The 17,542-nt window shown below is 45.1% G+C and overlaps 2 protein-coding genes and 1 non-coding gene across 12 annotated transcripts in view; 2 read left to right on the top strand and 1 right to left on the bottom strand.

Moving 5' to 3' along the window:
* PIAS1 (protein inhibitor of activated STAT 1) overlaps positions 1-7,603 on the top strand; it is a 106,387-nt gene extending 98,784 nt beyond the window's left edge. For 4 of the 5 annotated variants that reach the window (XM_036437817.2, XM_045581196.1, XM_036437812.2 and 1 more), the window contains exons 12-14: positions 648-790; positions 2,736-2,767; positions 3,676-7,603. In XM_036437817.2, coding sequence (XP_036293710.1) covers positions 648-790; positions 2,736-2,767; positions 3,676-3,969 — 469 coding nt within the window. In that variant the 3' untranslated portion in view covers positions 3,970-7,603. The remainder of the gene's footprint in view (positions 1-647; positions 791-2,735; positions 2,768-3,675) is intronic. The other variant, XM_045581201.1, reaches the window with a different exon arrangement.
* Positions 7,604-10,776: 3,173 nt separating this feature from the next.
* Positions 10,777-17,542, bottom strand: part of CALML4 (calmodulin like 4) — a 27,670-nt gene continuing 20,904 nt past the window's right edge. For 4 of the 6 annotated variants that reach the window (XM_045581152.1, XM_036437999.2, XM_036437989.2 and 1 more), the window contains 3 exons: positions 17,305-17,445; positions 15,205-15,393; positions 10,777-11,040 (listed from right to left, as the gene is read on the bottom strand). In XM_045581152.1, the coding sequence (XP_045437108.1) occupies positions 10,943-11,040; positions 15,205-15,393; positions 17,305-17,445 (428 nt within the window). In that variant the 3' untranslated portion in view covers positions 10,777-10,942. The remainder of the gene's footprint in view (positions 11,041-15,204; positions 15,394-17,304; positions 17,446-17,542) is intronic. The other 2 variants (XM_045581178.1, XM_045581174.1) reach the window with 1 other exon arrangement.
* On the top strand, positions 11,951-12,054 carry LOC118709970. Its single transcript, XR_004985222.1, has one exon. It is a non-coding gene; the product is annotated as a U6 spliceosomal RNA (small nuclear RNA).

The raw sequence follows: 17,542 nt of genomic DNA, 5'->3' as shown, positions 1-17,542 counted from the left end.
CAAGTCTTGGGGCCAACTGTTCACTTCACTGCTCAGATTGCTACATTCCCCCATTCTTGTCTATATGTGTTTTCTTTGTAAGGATTTACTTAAGCTTTTAACTAGCCCACATTCCAGTGCTTATTTTTAAAAGGTTTCAGAATCTTGTCCACTGTATAGATACACTTCACTCATATCCCATTGAAGTAGCTCAGCCATGCCTGCCTTCCCCCCTGCATTCTGAAAGTATAGATGACGGTGATCCTAAGACAGCATATGATTTATGAATATTAGATACCATTGCATCCATCCATTTCTTCCAGTAGCCTCTGCAGCTATTATACAAATCATTTTCTAATAAAGTCAGCCCTCTGTATCAGCAAGTCCCACATCCAGTCTACAGTTGGTTGAAATTCACGGATGTAGAACATGCTGATAGGGAGGGCCCGCTAAACAACTTGTGTATCCAATCTGTGAAGGTTCCTGGAGCCAATCCCTTGTGGATATCAAGGAACAACTGTGATTATAATGGATTATAATTTTTTCTCCCTTTTCTTGTTTTTATTCTTAGCACAAAAGTTAGGACTCATGAGATGAAACCCCTTTGTTTGTTAAACTTAAAAGTTAATATGACTCATGAAAATTGTGTAAACCTTTTTTTCTTCTAGCATATTAAGTCTTCCACATCAAGCATCTCCAGTGTCCCGAACCCCAAGTCTCCCTGCTGTAGACACAAGCTATATTAACACACCTCTTATCCAAGACTACAGGCATTCTTTCCACATGACACCCATGCCTTATGACTTACAAGGTGAGTCACCAATTATTCTGTATTGTCACGTAGAATTTTGGATGACTTTGATTTATATAGTCTTCTTCTGGGTGAATCTAAGGAAGAATTGAAAGATTGGGAAAATGGGTTCGGGCCTATGGAACTGGTCATAAATAAATACAAATCCAGTTTCTTGTTTGTACTTTCATCAATAGCCAGAGTTTTGCTACCAGTGATAACACTAATGCAATGATTTCTAGGTTTTGTGGACTTCAAAATAGTCTACCAGTTGTTTTTTGGGTGATTTCTTATATGCTGATTTGAATTTTGATAGAATATTATGTTTTGTTCCCTGAATCCAGTTATGATGCAAGAGGCATTGTGGGTAACTTTTATATTATCTTTTAGATATTGCAGAATTGAAATACTACAAGGTTTTAATTTTTGGTCCAGTGAAACTGACTCTTCTTTGTTTTATTTATTTTTTATTAATCCTCACCCCAGGCTATTTTTTCATTGATTTTAAGAGAGAGTGGAGGGGAGGAGTAGAGACACATCGATGTGAGGGAAAGACATTGATTGGTTGCCTCCTGCACACACCCCAACCAGAGCCAGGAATCAAGCCTGCAACCTAGGTACATGACCTTGACCGGAATCAAACCCAGGGCCATTCAATCCTTGGGCTGATGCTCTATCCTGAGAAGAATCAGAGCTGATTCTTTTTTAAACTAGTTTGAAATGTCATTATACCTATTTGTATAATGTATTTTGAGTTAATGATCCTTACATTACCAAAAAGAATTATTATTATTCTCATATATCTTCATAATTTAATAACTTGTATATTATCCATATAATCTAAGAACATTTTTCTTTTTTATTACAAAAAGACATATAGGCTCATTGTAGAAAATTTACCACAAAATGCAAAGTGGAAATTTCCCTCCACATCTCCCCAGCAGAAATCTCAGGCCACTGGCAAGGATTCTTGGGAGCTGAGGTAGTTGATTGGCTTCTTAGTAACTGTAATGGAAAAAAAACAATCCCTATTTCAGCTCCATCCAATAGAACTTCCTGCAATGAGGGAAATGTTACTAGCCACATGGTGAGCATTTGGAATGCTAGTGTGACTGAGGAACTGAATTTTTTATTTCCTTTAATATTAGTAAATTTAAATAGTCATATCATGTTATTAGCTGCTATTCTCTTGGACATTGCAGCCTATTTTTCACTTAGCCCAATGCAGGTCTTCATGTTATAATCCGTTCTAGGGTAGGCAATTGGTGGGTCCCTACTGACTACACTGTCATATTTGTGTCTATCTTTGCTTGTACTTTTCCCCAAGTTAGATGTCATACAGGCATTTTGCTCACAGAGCAAGTTTACTTGCTCTTCTTTGCATTACACACCGGGCAATAGAGACAAGAATGCAGTTTGCAAGGGTGGCAGCCAGGGATAGGAGCTGACCCTCTATAATAGCTGCCACCTCAATAATCAGTCTGCCCTCAGAGTTTCCCTCTCCATAGTGTCAAGTGAGCACACTTAAGAAAGAGAAAGAAAATGTGTGTACAACTTGCTTAACTTTTTTAACTTCAAACTTTATCATTCACAAACATGAGGGCAGCAGTAATTACATATCTCATGAGGTGCTTGTGAGGAATAAATTAGAGGAGCTTGAAAAGTTACCGAAGAGGGGTCGATGAGAGCATTTGGTGGAAAGTGCTAGTCAGTTCATACGAGGTCTGACAGGGCAGCAGCGGTCCAGGTCCCACAAGTGGAGTCACTGGGAGGGCACGTCATTCCTAATTGGACTTCAGGCTCAGTAATCTAGAGAAGGGAGGGATGTAAAACATTTAGCCCAACTCTTCATGTTTAAATTAAATTCTAACTAAGTCAGAATTAGCATTTAAAACTAATTTTGAGGCATTTGGGAAACTTTTTTCCCAAAAAAATAATTAAAATAACTTTTTTTTTTCTCTTACAGGATTAGATTTATTTCCTTTCTTAGACAATCAGGTATGTAATATGGGGGGAAAATGCTATATTTTAACATTGAAAAGTATAATATATAGCCAAGAGGAAAAAAATAAATTTTATTAGAAAATTCACGGTAGTCATATCTGTTACTGTATTGTTAAAGTTTTAATTAAGAATTTAAATCAGAACCCATTGTCAGCTGTGCCTGAGAATGTAGAAAGGACGGCATCCAACGGGAGTGAATCGTATTGATTAATACTTTTTTTAATCCTCACCTGAGGACATGTTTATTGATTTGAGAAAGAGAGGGAGGGAGGGGGGAGAGAGAGGAAGTGAACCAGCAATGTGACAGAGAAACATTGATTGTTTGACTTCGTACATGCCTAGAGCAGGCACCAAGGTATGAATCCTGACCTAGATTTGAACTGGTAACCTTTTGGTGTACAGGACCACACTCCAGCCAATTGAGCCACCCAGCCTGGGCTTTACCGGCCAACTAGCTCCATAAGAAAAATAGGGTAGACTCTCTTTTCTGCTACTTCTGTGTGTGTGCCAGTTTGGAAATACAATTTTGAAAATTGCTTTCAATACAAATTAAAACAAAAATAATTTTTTTTTCTGTTTCAGATAAAAAAAAATGTCTCAGGATCAATAATTTGATCATTTCATAAGGCCATTTGATTTTACAGAATGGTTTTTGTTTTTATTTTTGTCTAAAGTTTTGCATATGTCCCATTTTTCCCCAATTGACACCTTCCCACAGCATTCCCGCCCTGGGCAAGCCCCCACCGCCCCAGTGTGATTTTGCAAAATGTTTTAATAAATACTTCAAAAAAAAAACCCAGGTCCTCAGAATATATTAAAGTTAGGACTTTGTTCTGCCGAGAGAAAGCTTATGAATGTGTAAGTCTAATTAACATTTGTTTTGTCCTTTCTCCCCTCCCTAGCATTATAACACCTCCCTCCTGGCCGCTGCAGCGGCGGCAGTTTCGGATGATCAAGACCTCTTACATTCTTCTCGGTTTTTTCCATATACCTCGTCCCAGATGTTTCTTGATCATTTGAGTGCAGGAGGCAGTACTTCTCTGCCAACCACCAATGGAAGCAGCAGTGGCAGTAACAGCAGCCTTGTGTCCTCCAACAGCCTGAGGGAGAGCCACAGCCACACGGTCACCAACAGGAGCAGCACGGACACAGCGTCCATCTTTGGCATCATACCAGACATTATTTCATTGGACTGAGTTCCTTGCCCCTGCTGCTCTCATCCCCACCCCAGATTAAGTGAACTTGGCAGAAAGGAGAGAACTTTGTGCTATGTTTTACCTTACTCTGTTTAGAAAAGTACACAAGCGTGTGTTTTTTTCCTTTTTTTAGGGAAAAAAATTAAAAGAAATGTACAGAGAACAAAACTATATTTTCAGTTTTACTTTTGTATATAAATCTAAGACTGCCTGTCTGATATAACACTTGTAAAAATAAACCAAAAAAAGGAAAGAAAAGGAAAAAAAGAAAAAAATAACAAGTACCCACAAAACACCTTCAGTTCAATTTTCTGGATTCTGAAGTTTGTTTTTTGTTTTGTTTTTTTTTTCCATCATTTGTCCTATGGTTTTGGTGTTATTTTACTTCAATGGCATTATTTTATTTGCAATAACAAAAGGAATTGCATGTATGAAGTTTTAAATTGTGGGCTTTTCTTCGTTGTGGGGAGGGAGCTGGGGGCATAGTTTTAATTTCCATTTTCTAAAAATGACAGACTTGAGTTTTGTTCGTGTGTGCACATTTTATCCAGCCTTAAGTTATAAATCTCATCTGTCCCACTGCATTCCCTGTGTATTTTCAGGACATAGCTCATGAATGTGTGTTTCCAGTGTGTGCGTCTGCGTTTTTCTGTCATCACCGTTCCTTCTCTTCCCGAGTTTGTATTCAGTTGATAATCAGTTGCCTGCTTCTTTCAAACTGCTTTGAAGTTCTTGAACTCACGTAGGAGCATCTTTATTGACTATTCCAATTGCATGTTCTCCATATCACAGATTCCCCCTTATTTGCTAGATACCCCTGAGAATATGTTTTTAGAGGCTGGAGTAAAGCTGTCTGGGTAAAGGGGTAGGCTTAGCAGACCTGTGAATAATATGCTTTAGTCTAGCTCTTTACTCTAAATTTGGATTGCCAGTATTATGCACTTAAACAAAGTCTGTGAACACCTACTTTTTTAGCCACAGGGTAACGACTTCTTGTAAGATCTGCATACCAAAGTAGGAAGTAAAAATAGCTTAGACAGCCCTGTTGTGTTTCTTGTGCAGCTGACAGAGAGATAAGGTTGCATTACCTCCCCCCAGAAAAAGAAGAAAGTCAATTATCCTAAAAGTATATTCTCTTCAGACAATACAATGCACCATACGTGTCAATCTGTAGAAACCTGCTATCTGATCAACAGCTGAAATTCAAAATGGGTTTGATTCTTAGTCATTTTATTCTTTGGCTCTGAGTGTGCTCAGTTGCTTAGCTATCTTGTTTGTTTTCCACCTTTTAAAAGACAAACATGGCATAGGAAAGTCAGGTATGTGTTTTTGTTTTTAGAATTCATGGATCAGTCTATTCTTATTAATAATGCAACATGTAAATATCGACAACTGTTTTCAGGAGATGAGTGAGAGCTGGAGGGAAGGAAAAGTTCTACTTGTGTTCCACCATCCGCCTCAGAGAAGGTTATACCTTTTTCAGGTGATAACGGAGTCTGGGAAAGATTTTTAGCTGATGAGAGGTCTAGCAGGTTAAACAGAACAGATCAGGAAGGGGCATCACAATGACCAGTTTTCCGGACTGGATCTCGTATCACAACTGTTAGTTCTCAGAGCTGATGAAGGGCCCGCCACCTTTGTGTGTAACGTTGTTTTAAACCTTGCAAAACGACCTCCTGTGTTCCAGATAGACTTCAATATGGTGGTTATCTTTGGTTGTATGATAAGATTACTGCTCACATGACTGTGGCATCTAAAAATAATATGTTTCTTACAGCATCTCTCTGCCACTAAATTGTTGACTTGAATTTTGAAAAACAAGTTAATGTTGATATGTATATGTGTGTGTGTATATATGTATTTATAGACAAGTGTGTGTGAGTGACAAATATAGTCTTCCCCAAGGCATGTATATTCCACACATACATGGCTGAGTTAGTCACTAAACAATTTGCAATAAAAAAAAAAAGATTTGTTGGTTAAAGCAGGAAGTAGTTAAATTTTAAAATGAATCTGGTGTTATGGTGAGTAAATACTTTAAGAACTCTCATTACCATATTAACTTAGGCTAATACCTAATAGTATAATTTGTCTAAATTGAGATTGGGATACAAATTACTTAAAATTATGGGGAGTTGCTTTTTCACATTGCAATAAGAAACATTTCTATTCAACTATATAAGATAAAATTAATAGTTTTCTACGTTTTTGGTTTTTTCTGTCATTGATGTTAGTGGTCTCAAAATTCTCATCAGTAACTTTGTATGATGCTGAATTACAAACTCTGAATGATCCAGTTGGAAACCTGTCCCTTGACTTTCTTCAGCCAGTTTTAGAGAGGGTTGATTTCCCCTCCGTGTCCTGCATTTAGCCACCCCACGGGAAGAATGGGTGATAGGAGAAGTAAATGTCTGTCTAGTTAGTGGCTTTGGTCATGTCTCTGCAGGAGAAACCATTCATTGTCTCTTTATTTTAGTTCATTCTACTAGAAGGAGTCTATTCCCTTCAGTTGCTGACTTTTCAAAATGTTGGTGTTAGTAGTAGCTATTACTTTGTTGGTCTCATGGCCAATATTAGAATTTCATGATCTGTAGTAATTATTAGTAGAGCCATGCACTGTATCTTTTAAGTTTTTTTTTAAGTATATAGTCATTTCATCTCTTTATTCCTTAGCCCGCCCACTCCTCCACGTATGGAGAATTAGTGATTCTCAGAATCTTTAGGCAAGTTGTCACCATCTCCCTTGCCTTGGTCTTTCATAATAGGTGTGCATATGTTTGCGTTTCTGTATAGTATTGTATGTGTGTGTATCACACATATTTGGTAAAATAGCTGTTTGACTAACAGGATTGAAGTGGCTTTTTAGTTATTTTGTGGGCATTATTGGACACCTTTTTAAAGCAATCTGAAGTTTAACCATGCCACACTTGGTTGACTAATTTATTTTGAACATTAAGTTTTTTTCTATATTAATTTAGACATTATCACAATTCTGTATCATTAGCAACTTAGGAAAGATTCACTCAAGCTTCTGAAAAATGGGATACCTTGGCAAATTCTGCTTTGAGTCAAATGTTTGAAGCTGAATGAAAACATCCCAATTTTAATTTCTAATATTGAACATTTTTAAATAATTCCAGTTTTTAGTACATAAAACACTTTAAGATCTTCAGGACTTTTAGAGCACATTTGAAATTATTTTAGTAAGAGTTTTGTTTTATCAATATATGTTGAATTTTGTTTTATAATTAAAAATAAACCAACACAAAACCACAAAGCTTAGATTTCAGCAAGAGGGAGGGAGATTAGCTGGTGGTCCCAGAGTGTGCTGCTGTTAATTGTTTAATTAACAAAGGGGAAATGTATATAAACATTTATATAAAAGTTATCATAAATTCCATAAACTTAAATCTGTGATTCATTGCCTTAAGACTTTCTCTCTTAGAATTTCCATACCGCATGCCAAACCAGTAAAATGGCTTTTAAAAATGTATAGTAAACCAATGTCAGTTTGTATAAAAGTACCAAGTGAAGATATTTATTACATGCATTGGAAAAAAATTTGTTTACCTATTGAATGTTACCTGTTTATGTAGAGCTCTTTAGATGTAATAAAAGAAAAGCCTTCAGTTAATTTGTCTTCTGTAAAATACACTGCTGGGTGTGCAAGGGGACAGTCTTAAGAGAAAGGCCATATGCTTTGTGCTTCCAAAGCACCTTTCATCCAGAGATTTCAAAGCATGACGGGTAATTCTTTAGTAACATGCTTTGAGGTAAGTAATGAATGTACAGTCATCATTCCCCTTATTGAAATATGGTTGGCTTTGTAATGAACCGCAGCATGTTTTGTTTTAAACCTGTTTAATAATCTGCAATTTGAGAGCTAAAAGCTACAGTTGCCTTTTTTTTTTCTTCTTTTTTTCTTTTTCTTTTTTTTTTTTTTGTAGACAATACTCTGTGCTAGATAAACCAACTGAAATTCCAGGAATGAGCATAAAGCCTGGACATGGGGTGGTGTAAAATCCGTTTCTGGAATAGAGGTTTAGATCAGAGAGGCCTCACGGGACTTTAGGACCCCAGCCACTGAAGACCCTTAATTAGGGGCACTGGTCAGTGGCGCTGAACCCAGGTTCTAATGAGCATTTCTCAGCACCTAGTGTGTTTGGGGAAGCTACACCTCAGAGATTCCTGTTAGGCAAATCAGATGAAAAGTTACTTTAAACCATACTTGGGCCCTGGCTGGGTTGCTGAGTTGATGCAAGTGTCATCCCGTACATCAAAAGGTGGTGGGTTCCAATTCTGGTCAGGCACATACCTGTGTTGAGGGTTGGATCCCTGGTCAAGAGTGTGAGGGGGGGCAACTGATGGATGTTTCTCTTTAAAAAAACATACTGAGGCCATTTCATTTATCGGACAAAAGGCTTTAAGGTAAAGTACCCTCACTTAGAGCTCGGGACTTCCTTGCCCGATTTCATCTAAACCTCAGGTGTCTACTGTCTAATCCTTGGTATTCCAGGTTGGCTGTGCAGGATTTGCTTCCTAACGTCCAAGATGAGTTCACAGGAGATGTGGGCGAAGGCCCTTGCTCCGTGGCTGGAAGTGAAATAAAGCAGTTCTCCACGTTGCTGGTTAGCAGCACCTAGCCAGCCCTCGGGGACCTACCACGATGGTAACGAGGTTTCTGCACCTGGCCCTCGCTGGGCCCTGGGAGCAGTGCTGCCACGCCCCTGTTTCTATTTTTATATTCTTAAAGAAGGCTGCCAAATGGTACACCCTGACACCCCACAAAGCCTGGTTCTGCTCCGGCACAGGGTGAGCCTGCGCTCCCAGCTAGACAATCAGCTTCACCTACTTGGTTGTCTGGGCCCCTTCCTGTCGCCCTCCTCAGAACCCTTCTCTACAGCTTCTAGGAATTCCTACTCTCGTTGGCAGTCACTCTGTGGTGAGATCATTGCACTAAAACGGACGGGTCCCCTGCCGTTTCCCTGGTGGCTGGCCCTTGTGTTTGTGCCTTGAATAGCCTCCCAGAAGACATCTCCCTCGGTTTGGTTTTCTTTTGCTTTCGCCACTGAGCACCGTTAGACAAAGCCACAGCCCAGAGAGCCCAGTTTTGATACATATAAGGACGAAAATCTCTGTACTTAGAACGCTACCCCCAACATGCCAGTGTGGGACTCCAACCCTTTTTAGGGCAGGGCTGACACCACTGGATCCACAAATTGGATGAGCACACACACGCCACCAGCCGGCGCCTCCTGGCTGCAAAACTCAGCTAATTGACCCGGCAGGACCAGTACCCCTACTGCTAAGGCTCTTGCTGTATCATGGCAATGGCCCGTTACATCCCCTTATTACTTCCCATTAGTCATGGGAAATGGCTTGGAGCCATGATCAATTTGACCCACGTGAGCAGACCCATCCCATTCTTGTGAACCTCTCTGATCACAGGCTGGGGGAGCTGGACATTCTGACAGGAGCATCAGAAAGGGCTTTCCACCATAGTGAGGCTCAGTGGATAGAGCCTCAGCCCGTGGACTGAAGGGTCCCGAGTTCGATTCTGGTCAAGGGCACATGCCCAGGTTGTGGGTTCTATCCCCAGTAGAGGGCATGCAGGCGGCAGCTGATCAGTGATTCTCATCATTGATGTTTCTATCTCTCCCTCTCCCTTTCTCTCTGAAATAAAAATACATTTTTATAAAAAGAAACAACTTCTTTAGCACATATATTTAAGAGAAGAAAAAAGGCTTTCCCAGTTCTGCGAGGCCTGGGTCACATTGGTTTCCTCTGGTGCGGAAAGTCAGATCCTTCTGCCCACTGTTGAGCGGAGGCTGCCTTGTTTTACCTGGTCCCCACCCTGGACTCTGTGTCTGTGAATGAATCTGGATGGTGTCACTGTGTGAGGAGATGGGAATGAGAATCTGTAAGTGGCCCTGTGCTACTGCAAGAAATATTGCCATCGTTTGTTTGTTTGTTTGTTTTAGCTCTGCTTGTTGCTATTTCTCAGCCGGCACTGGCTTTGTCTTAGAAATGTGGAAGATGGTTCCAGCACCCAGATATAGAATGCAGCCTTTTGGTTGATTGCCCTTCGCAGAAACACTACCATGGAAACTCAGAATGGCACAGAGCTCTCCAGTTTGCAAAGACATTTTCAAGTCATTAACTCAGACCATCCTTAGCAGGCTCCATGAGGTAAGAATGAGGAATCTGCTTGGCTGGCGTGACTCAGTGGTTGAGCATCAACCTATGAATTAGGAGGTCATGGTTCAATTCCTGGTCAGGGCACATGCCCAGGGGCTTGATCCCGAGTAGGGATGTGCAGGAGGCAGCCGATCAATGATTCTCTCTCATCATTGATGTTTCTATCTCTCTCTACCTCTCCCTTCCTCTCTGAAATCAATAAAAATATATTTAAAAGAAAAAAAAAGGAATCTAACGTTAGTGAAGATTCTAAGGCTCTGAGCTGTGAAATGCTTGGCCCAAAGTCAGACAGCTGGGGAATGGCAGAGTCAGGACTGGAACCCAGGCCCATCTCCAAACCAGAGGCTCTTTCCAAGCTGTAAAGGGCTAAACAAATGGCAGTTATTAAAATTATTAGGGGTGGGTGGGGGTAAGCGGAAGAGATCAACCAAAGGACTTGTGTGCATGCATCTGGGCCTAGCCAGTGGCCATGGAAAACAGGGGGGTGGAGGCATATGTAGGGAGGGGTTTGGGATGGGAATGGGGGGGATAAGGACAATTATGTGAGACCATAATCAATAAAATAAATTAATTTAAAAAATTAACTATCTTCTATTAAGGACATGCTGATACCATAGCCGAAATCATTTATTTTCATTGCTACGTTATCCTCTGCTACCGTCGGAGAGCGCCATGCCGCTGTGCTGTCTCCCTAGAGTGAAAGGAACACTTTTCTTGTTAAAATTCCATCCGCTGGTTTTCAGGCCCAGGGGAGGCTCTCTTGCATCCTCTCCATTCAGTAGTCGGGCACAGGAATGGCGATCTTCTGGATAAATTCATCATACTTCACTTTGCCGTTTGGGTCTATATTTGCTTCTCTGAAAAGATCATCCACTGCAATAAATCACATTAATTTTTCAATTCAGCTTTGCTGCTATGGTACAGGGCATCGAGTTCTTGGGTGTTGGGGCTCCCCAGAGGTGTTCCCTGAGTGTCCAGTTGACTGTTCACATAGACCAAGAATCAGACAGCCAACAGACCAGAACAAGCCACCCCCAACCTGAGACCACGGATACCACTCTGAGTTCATCGGATTTCACTGAAGCCAATTTTGTCAGTTTTGAAAGAAAACGCCCTATATTTCTGGTACCTGAAGTTCCAGAAATCTTTGGCATGGGTTTGGCCTCCCACAGCTCACCCTCCAGCTTCCCAGCTGATCGGGCCCCCTCGGCAGCTCCATCCTGGGCCACCATGGCCGGGCTTTGGCCTGCCTGGCCTGCCTGCCTTCCCTTCCAAATGGGCACGCCCCACCCCAAGAGAGGACTTGGTGACAAGTGGTGTCGCCACCCTCACCTCTTTTTAAAAGTCTGTGTTTGGGGGATAGGGATACTTGGAGAGAAAATAAACTCAACTGTGTCTAAAGCTGAAAGGGTACACAACTGCCATTGCTGCCAAAACCGGTTTGGCTCAGTGGATAGAGTGTTGGTCTGTGGACTGAAAGGTCCCAGGTTCGATTCTGGTCAAGGGCATGTACATTGGTTGCAGGCACATCCCCAATAGAGGGTGTCCAGGGGGCAGCTGGTCGATATTTCTCTCTCTTTGATGTTTCTAGCTCTCTATCCCTCTCCCTTCCTCTCTATAAAAAATCAATAAAATATATATTTTTTTAAAAAACAAAAAACCTGCCATTGCCCTCTATGATGCTGCTCCAAAAATATCGCTTTGTTTACTTGTTTCTTCTGGTTCTGGATTCCTGGCACAAAATACTAGTTTGTCCCAGATCTCGGCAAGAAGGACCATTTTGGTGCTCGCTTTGGCAGCACGTATACTAAAACTGGAGCGACGCAGAGATTAGCATGGCCCCTGCACAAGGATGACACACGAATTGGTGAAGCATTCATATTTTTTTTAAAAAAAAGAAGGGCCATTTCAGTTTATATGAAGAGGGCCGCCTGAGAAGGCACATGGACATTCTTTAAATTGTCTCCACAGAGCCTCTCAGAGCCAATCTACCGTTGGCGCTTTGAAAAATCCTGACCTTCTTGCAAAAACTGCCTCCCTGCCCTGTGTCAGCTTCCTCAGCCCTAGACCTCCCGACAGTAATGCCCGGCAGTTAGAAAACATCCTGATTCTCTGCTTGGCAGCCCCCTCCAGAACGTAATTACTGTGCTCCACGCCCAAGCCGCCTGTGGTGCCGGGTATTTTTAGAATGTGGAGAATGCTAAGTTATCTTCATGGTTCCAACCATCCCAGTGGACAGGTCCGACACCAGCTCAGAGCCACCACTGAACAGCCTCCAGTCCAGAGCCAACCACTGAGCAGCCTCCGGTCCAGAGAAGGGGCCTCAGCGGATAGCCAGGCGCTGGGTCTGCCTGTCGGGTGGTTTGCCATTCACGGTGAACCCAGAAAGAACCAGAATGCCGGCCCCAGCCTATCCCAGGCTTAAAAAGGAGCCCTCCCTGACAGCCTTCAGCTGCTCCAAGGATGCTCCTTCGTAAGATGGATTTCCTTTCAATCACCTAGAGTTCAAGGTTCTACTTCTAGGACCATTTTCCCTGTCTCCCTCAGCCAAACGAAGGGAAACCGGTCTCACAGCTTGTCAGGAACACACTGCCATTTTCCTTAAAAGGTTTCTTGACTGGTTGAACGAGTGAGGGACGTGGATGAGTTTGGGGCCCGGGCTATGACTTGAGACAGGGATCGTGAACCATAAGAAGGAAGCCCCGCTGGCCCTCTCTGCTAGCCCTCCTCCTGGCACCTCACAGGCCGAGAGGAGTCCTGCGAGCCTGGGAGGGAGGGCGGCCCCTGGTCCCCCCGCTCGGTTAGAACAGCGGCAGTGACAGTGAAAGGCGGGACAGCGCCAGCCTGGAGGAGTCTGCTCCTGTCACGGTGTGTAAATGCCGTGTGCTGAGCCTTGGTCCACTTTATAGAATGTTAGCCCTTGGGGGACCTGAGGGATTGCCTATTGGAACCTCATTTCCCAACAAGGAAGCTGAGGAGGGTGAGTGAGGTTAAGGAACCTGTCGGAGGCCCAGCCAGTGTGGCTCAGAAGTTGATGTTTGATCTATGAACCAGGAGGTCATGGTTGGAGTCCTGGTCAGGGCACATGCCTGGATTGCAGGCTCAATCCCCAGTGGGGGGGGGGGGGGGGGCATGCCAGAGGCAACAATCAAGTATTCTCTTTCATCATTGATTTTTTATTTTTAAAATATATTTTATTTATTTTTTTTTACAGAGAGGAAGAGAGAGAGAGAGTTAGGAACATCGATGAGAGACATCAATCAGCTGCCTCTTGCACACCCCCTACTGGGGATGTGCCCGCAACCAAGGTTCATGCCCTTGACCAGAATCGAACCCTGGACCTTTCAGTCCGGAAGGCTGACGTTCTATCCACTGAGCCAAACCGGTTTCGGCTCATCATTGATATTTATATCTCTCCCTCTCCCTTCCTCTCTGAAATCAATAAAACGTAAAAAAAAAAAAAAAAAAAAAAAAAAGAAAGAGAGAGAGAGAGAGAGAGAGAGAGAGAGAGAGGGAGGGAGGGAGGGAGGAAGGAAGGAAGGAAGGAAGGAAGGAAGGAAGGAAGGAAGGAAGGAAGGAAGGAAGGAAGAAAGAAAGAAGGAAGTCTGAGGTCCTCCAGGATGAGCAGGAGCCAGGATTCAAATCTAATTCCAACCACAACCTGCAACCCCTCCTGGTTTGCTGTGATTTAACCCAAGGCCCCACATTACTGAGGCCTGTTTCCTCCACCCACTGTCCCAGCAGCATGAGGAGAAATCCCAGCCTCCGGGGCTGGTGGTGTGGACTCTGGGTGGTGACTCTAAATGGCAGCTGTGGTCGGACCCAGGGGCCAGCGGGCAGGCAAATGGCCCAGGATTGGGGTCGCCGTTAACCACATGCGAAGGGATTTCCCAGAAGACCCGGCCCCGTGACCTGCTTGAGGCAGGAAGGCACACTGGGCTGCGGGGGGTCCGAGGCAAGGGCCTCTCATGGGCCCTGTGGCCAGCAGTCATTGGGAAAAGCTGTTAGAGCTGGTGGCGTCATGAGGAGAGGGAACAAAGCAGCATCTCAGGCCCAGCCAGCGTGGCTCAGTGGTTAGCATCAACCTATGAACCAGGAGGTCATAGTTCGATTCCTGGTCAGGGCACATGCCTAGGTTGCTGGCTTGATCCCTTGTGTGGGGCATGCAGGAGGCAGCCAATCAATGATTTGCTCTCACAGTTGATCTTTCTTTCTTCCTTCCTTCCTTCCTTTCATTCTTTTTTAAAATATATTTCAGAGTGGAAGGGAGAGGGAAAGAGAGAGAGAGAGGAATCGAACCTAGGACCTTTCAGTCCGCAGACACTCTAATCCACTGAGCCAACCATCTAGGGCCATCACTGATGTTTCTGTCTTTCTCTTCCTTCCTTTCTCTGAAATTTAAAAAAAAAAAAAAATATATATATATATATATATATATATATATATATATATATATATATATATATATATATTTATATTTTAAGTAGCATCTCAGTTTGGACACCTGGCAAGAGCAGCAACTTCAGAAAACAGCTGTGCGAAGAAGAGCCTGAGATGGGCAGAGGGTGGGGAGATAGGGGAGGGTGGGGAAGGGAGGGGAAGGGGGAGGAAGGGGAGGGGGGCAGTAGAAGAGGGCGGAGGAGTGTCTGTGACCTACGTGCAACTCCCAGCTCTGCTACCGCAAGCCACTCAGTTCACCTGTGTCTGTGTGTGTGTGTGTGGGGGGGGGGGGGGGGGGTCACTAGTGTTCCCAGGGGTGTCGTAGCTCTAAATAAAGGCCCACGGTGAAAGCTTACATTCAGGGCGAGGCCCAAGGAGCTCCCACTGCGTTTCCCAGGCCATCTCTTCGCCCTGTCCGATTGCTCCCACTCCCCCGGTCCTGGCTCTTCCTCGGACTCCAGCCCAGAGCTCACCCTTCTGGCCCCCCAGTCGCAGCCTCAGGGGGCGGGCATGAAGCGGGGTGTCCGCACCGTCCCGGGGCCGTGGATTGGGCCCCCAGTCCCCTCCTGCTGCAGGGAAAGAGGGACAGGCCGTTACCTTCCTTGTGGGTGAGCTTCTCCCCCAGCTTCGTGAGTTTGGACCGCAGCTCCGACGCCATGATGTAGCCCTTCTTCTCCTTGTCCGCCATCAGCATGGCCAAGAGAATCTCTTTCTTTGGGTCCTCTTGTTTGATTTGCATGTGCATCATGGTCAGGAAAGTGGAGAAATCCAGCTCCCCGTTTTTGTCTAGGAAACCCCAAACACAGCAGAGTGAGCCAGAGGGAAAGGCTCCCCGCCCGCCTCCTGCCCAGCGCGCGCGGCCGGCTCCGGGGCCGCGGGGCTCAGGAAGGCCCTGCTGGTGGCGGTGAGGAGGATCAGCCCTCTCCCCAGGTCCCACCTCAGATCTGCCTCCGGGCCCCCTCCCAGCATCGCTCAGGGCCGGTGGGTGTCATCTCCCCACGCTGCCCCCCGAGGAGGCAGGAGCTGCGAGGGGCAGTGCCTCCCGGAGCGCCCCCGCCGCTGCTCCCTTCCGGAGCTGCTCTGGCGCCCTGCACCGGAGGCCATACATCTCCGTCCACCCCTCAGCAGCCACCCCTGACCCCACAGGGAGGGACGGGGACCCCACCGGGCCTCAGGCCCAGTCCCACCTGGGCTGGTTGCTTGCTTTTCCCCTCCCTGCAACCACCCAGCTCCCCAGCCCAGGCCCCTCCTCTGGGCATGTGTGGGGGCCTCGGCCCTGGCCTGGCCCGGGTACGATGGCAGGAAACTGGAACTTCCCCTGACCACAGCTTCCTGTCTGGAGACGGTAACCAAAGGAAACCGCCACCCCTCGGCGGTCACTGAGCGCCTGTCCCTGGGCTTTCGGCCTGCAGAAGCCGCCCAGCCTGGCCACCCAGCGCTGCTGCACTCCGCTCTGAGGGGACCTTAGGGTAACCCCAGAAGACGGTGGGGAAACTGAGGTCCAGGTGGCTCTGGATCGAGTGGTCTTTCCAGGCCACTCCCCTTCTCAGGGCCAGTCTTTCCTTCCTGAGTGTCCAGCTGCCGAGGCCTCTGACACTCTCTTGTTTCTTTAAAAAAACAAACACCCAACTTGTTTGTTTCTGGTTATAAAAGTCCTATATGCTCCCTTTGTCAAAAATACAGGGAACAGCCGAAACCGGTTTGACTCCATGGATAGAGCGTCGGTCTGCGGACTGAAAAGTCCCGGTTCGATTCCGGTCAAGGGCATGTACATTGGTTGTGGGCTCATCCCCGGTGGGAGGTGTGCAGGAGGCAGCTGATTGATGTCTCTTTCTCATCGATGTTTCTAGCTCTCTATCCCTCTCCCTTCCTCTCTGTAAAAAATCAATAAAATATATATTTTTTAAAATACAGGAAACAACAATAAAGGGGATGAAAATCATCCATGATCCCAGCGCCTAGAGATCTACTTGGCTGGGTTTTCTTCCACTTTTTCCCCTCTCATTGTTTTTAGAAGGTCAGTCAGGTCCTAACTGATGTAGCTCAGTGGATAGAGCATTGGCCTTTGGATTGAAAGGTCCCAGGTTCGATTCCTGTCAAGGGCATGTATCTTGGTTGCAGCACATCCCCAGTAGGAGGAGTGCAGGAGGCAGCTGGTCGATATTTCTCTCTCATCAATGTTTCTAAGTCTCTATCCCTCTCCCTTCCTCTCTGTAAGAAATCAATAAAATAAAAAAATTATACACACACACATATACACATGTTGGAAATCAAAAGAATTGGGCTCCAACTCTGATTCTGAACCCTAGTCTTTACCTGTAAAACAGCGCCTTCTCCACCGGGTGGTTTGCACTAAGCACATGACACGTACTCAGAAAGGGAAACTGTTCTGGCGAAGCCATTTGGGGGTCACTGTTACACTTTCTTGACTGCAGAGTTTGGAACCTTGGTCCCAGGGCGCTCTGTGAGTGAGGTGTCACCACTGCTGTGAGGATTCAGGGACCCTGAGTGATGCACAGCACACCTGGCCAAATGCCTCCACAGCTCCCGGCTGGAGACCTCTGACTACCACCAGCATGCCTAACCTCTGACCTGTCTTCACATCCACCACCTGTACCCACTGCGGGCTCTTCCCAAGGACCACAGCTGCCGGGCTCAAGGCCCACCCCCCAGGCCAGCCCAGCCCAGCCCACTCACCTATCTTGTGAGTCTGCAGGTGCCGCTGCACCTCCCCTGGTGTAGGGCTGGCCCCCAGGCACCTCATCGCCACTATGAGGTCCGTGGCTTTTATCTTCCCCCGCTGTTGCTTGTCATACAGGGAGAAGCATTCCTTGTACTCTGTGCACAGCCAGGAGGGAGAATCAGGAGCCCTCCTTCACTCACATCCCCCCTCCCCCCCACACACACCCTCTATTCCCTCCTCCCCTTTCTTTTT

This window comes from Pipistrellus kuhlii, unplaced genomic scaffold, assembly GCF_014108245.1.
Source record: "Pipistrellus kuhlii isolate mPipKuh1 unplaced genomic scaffold, mPipKuh1.p scaffold_m20_p_1, whole genome shotgun sequence".
NCBI classification, from domain to species: domain Eukaryota; kingdom Metazoa; phylum Chordata; class Mammalia; order Chiroptera; family Vespertilionidae; genus Pipistrellus; species Pipistrellus kuhlii.
This window is presented reverse-complemented; position numbering and strand designations above follow the sequence as displayed.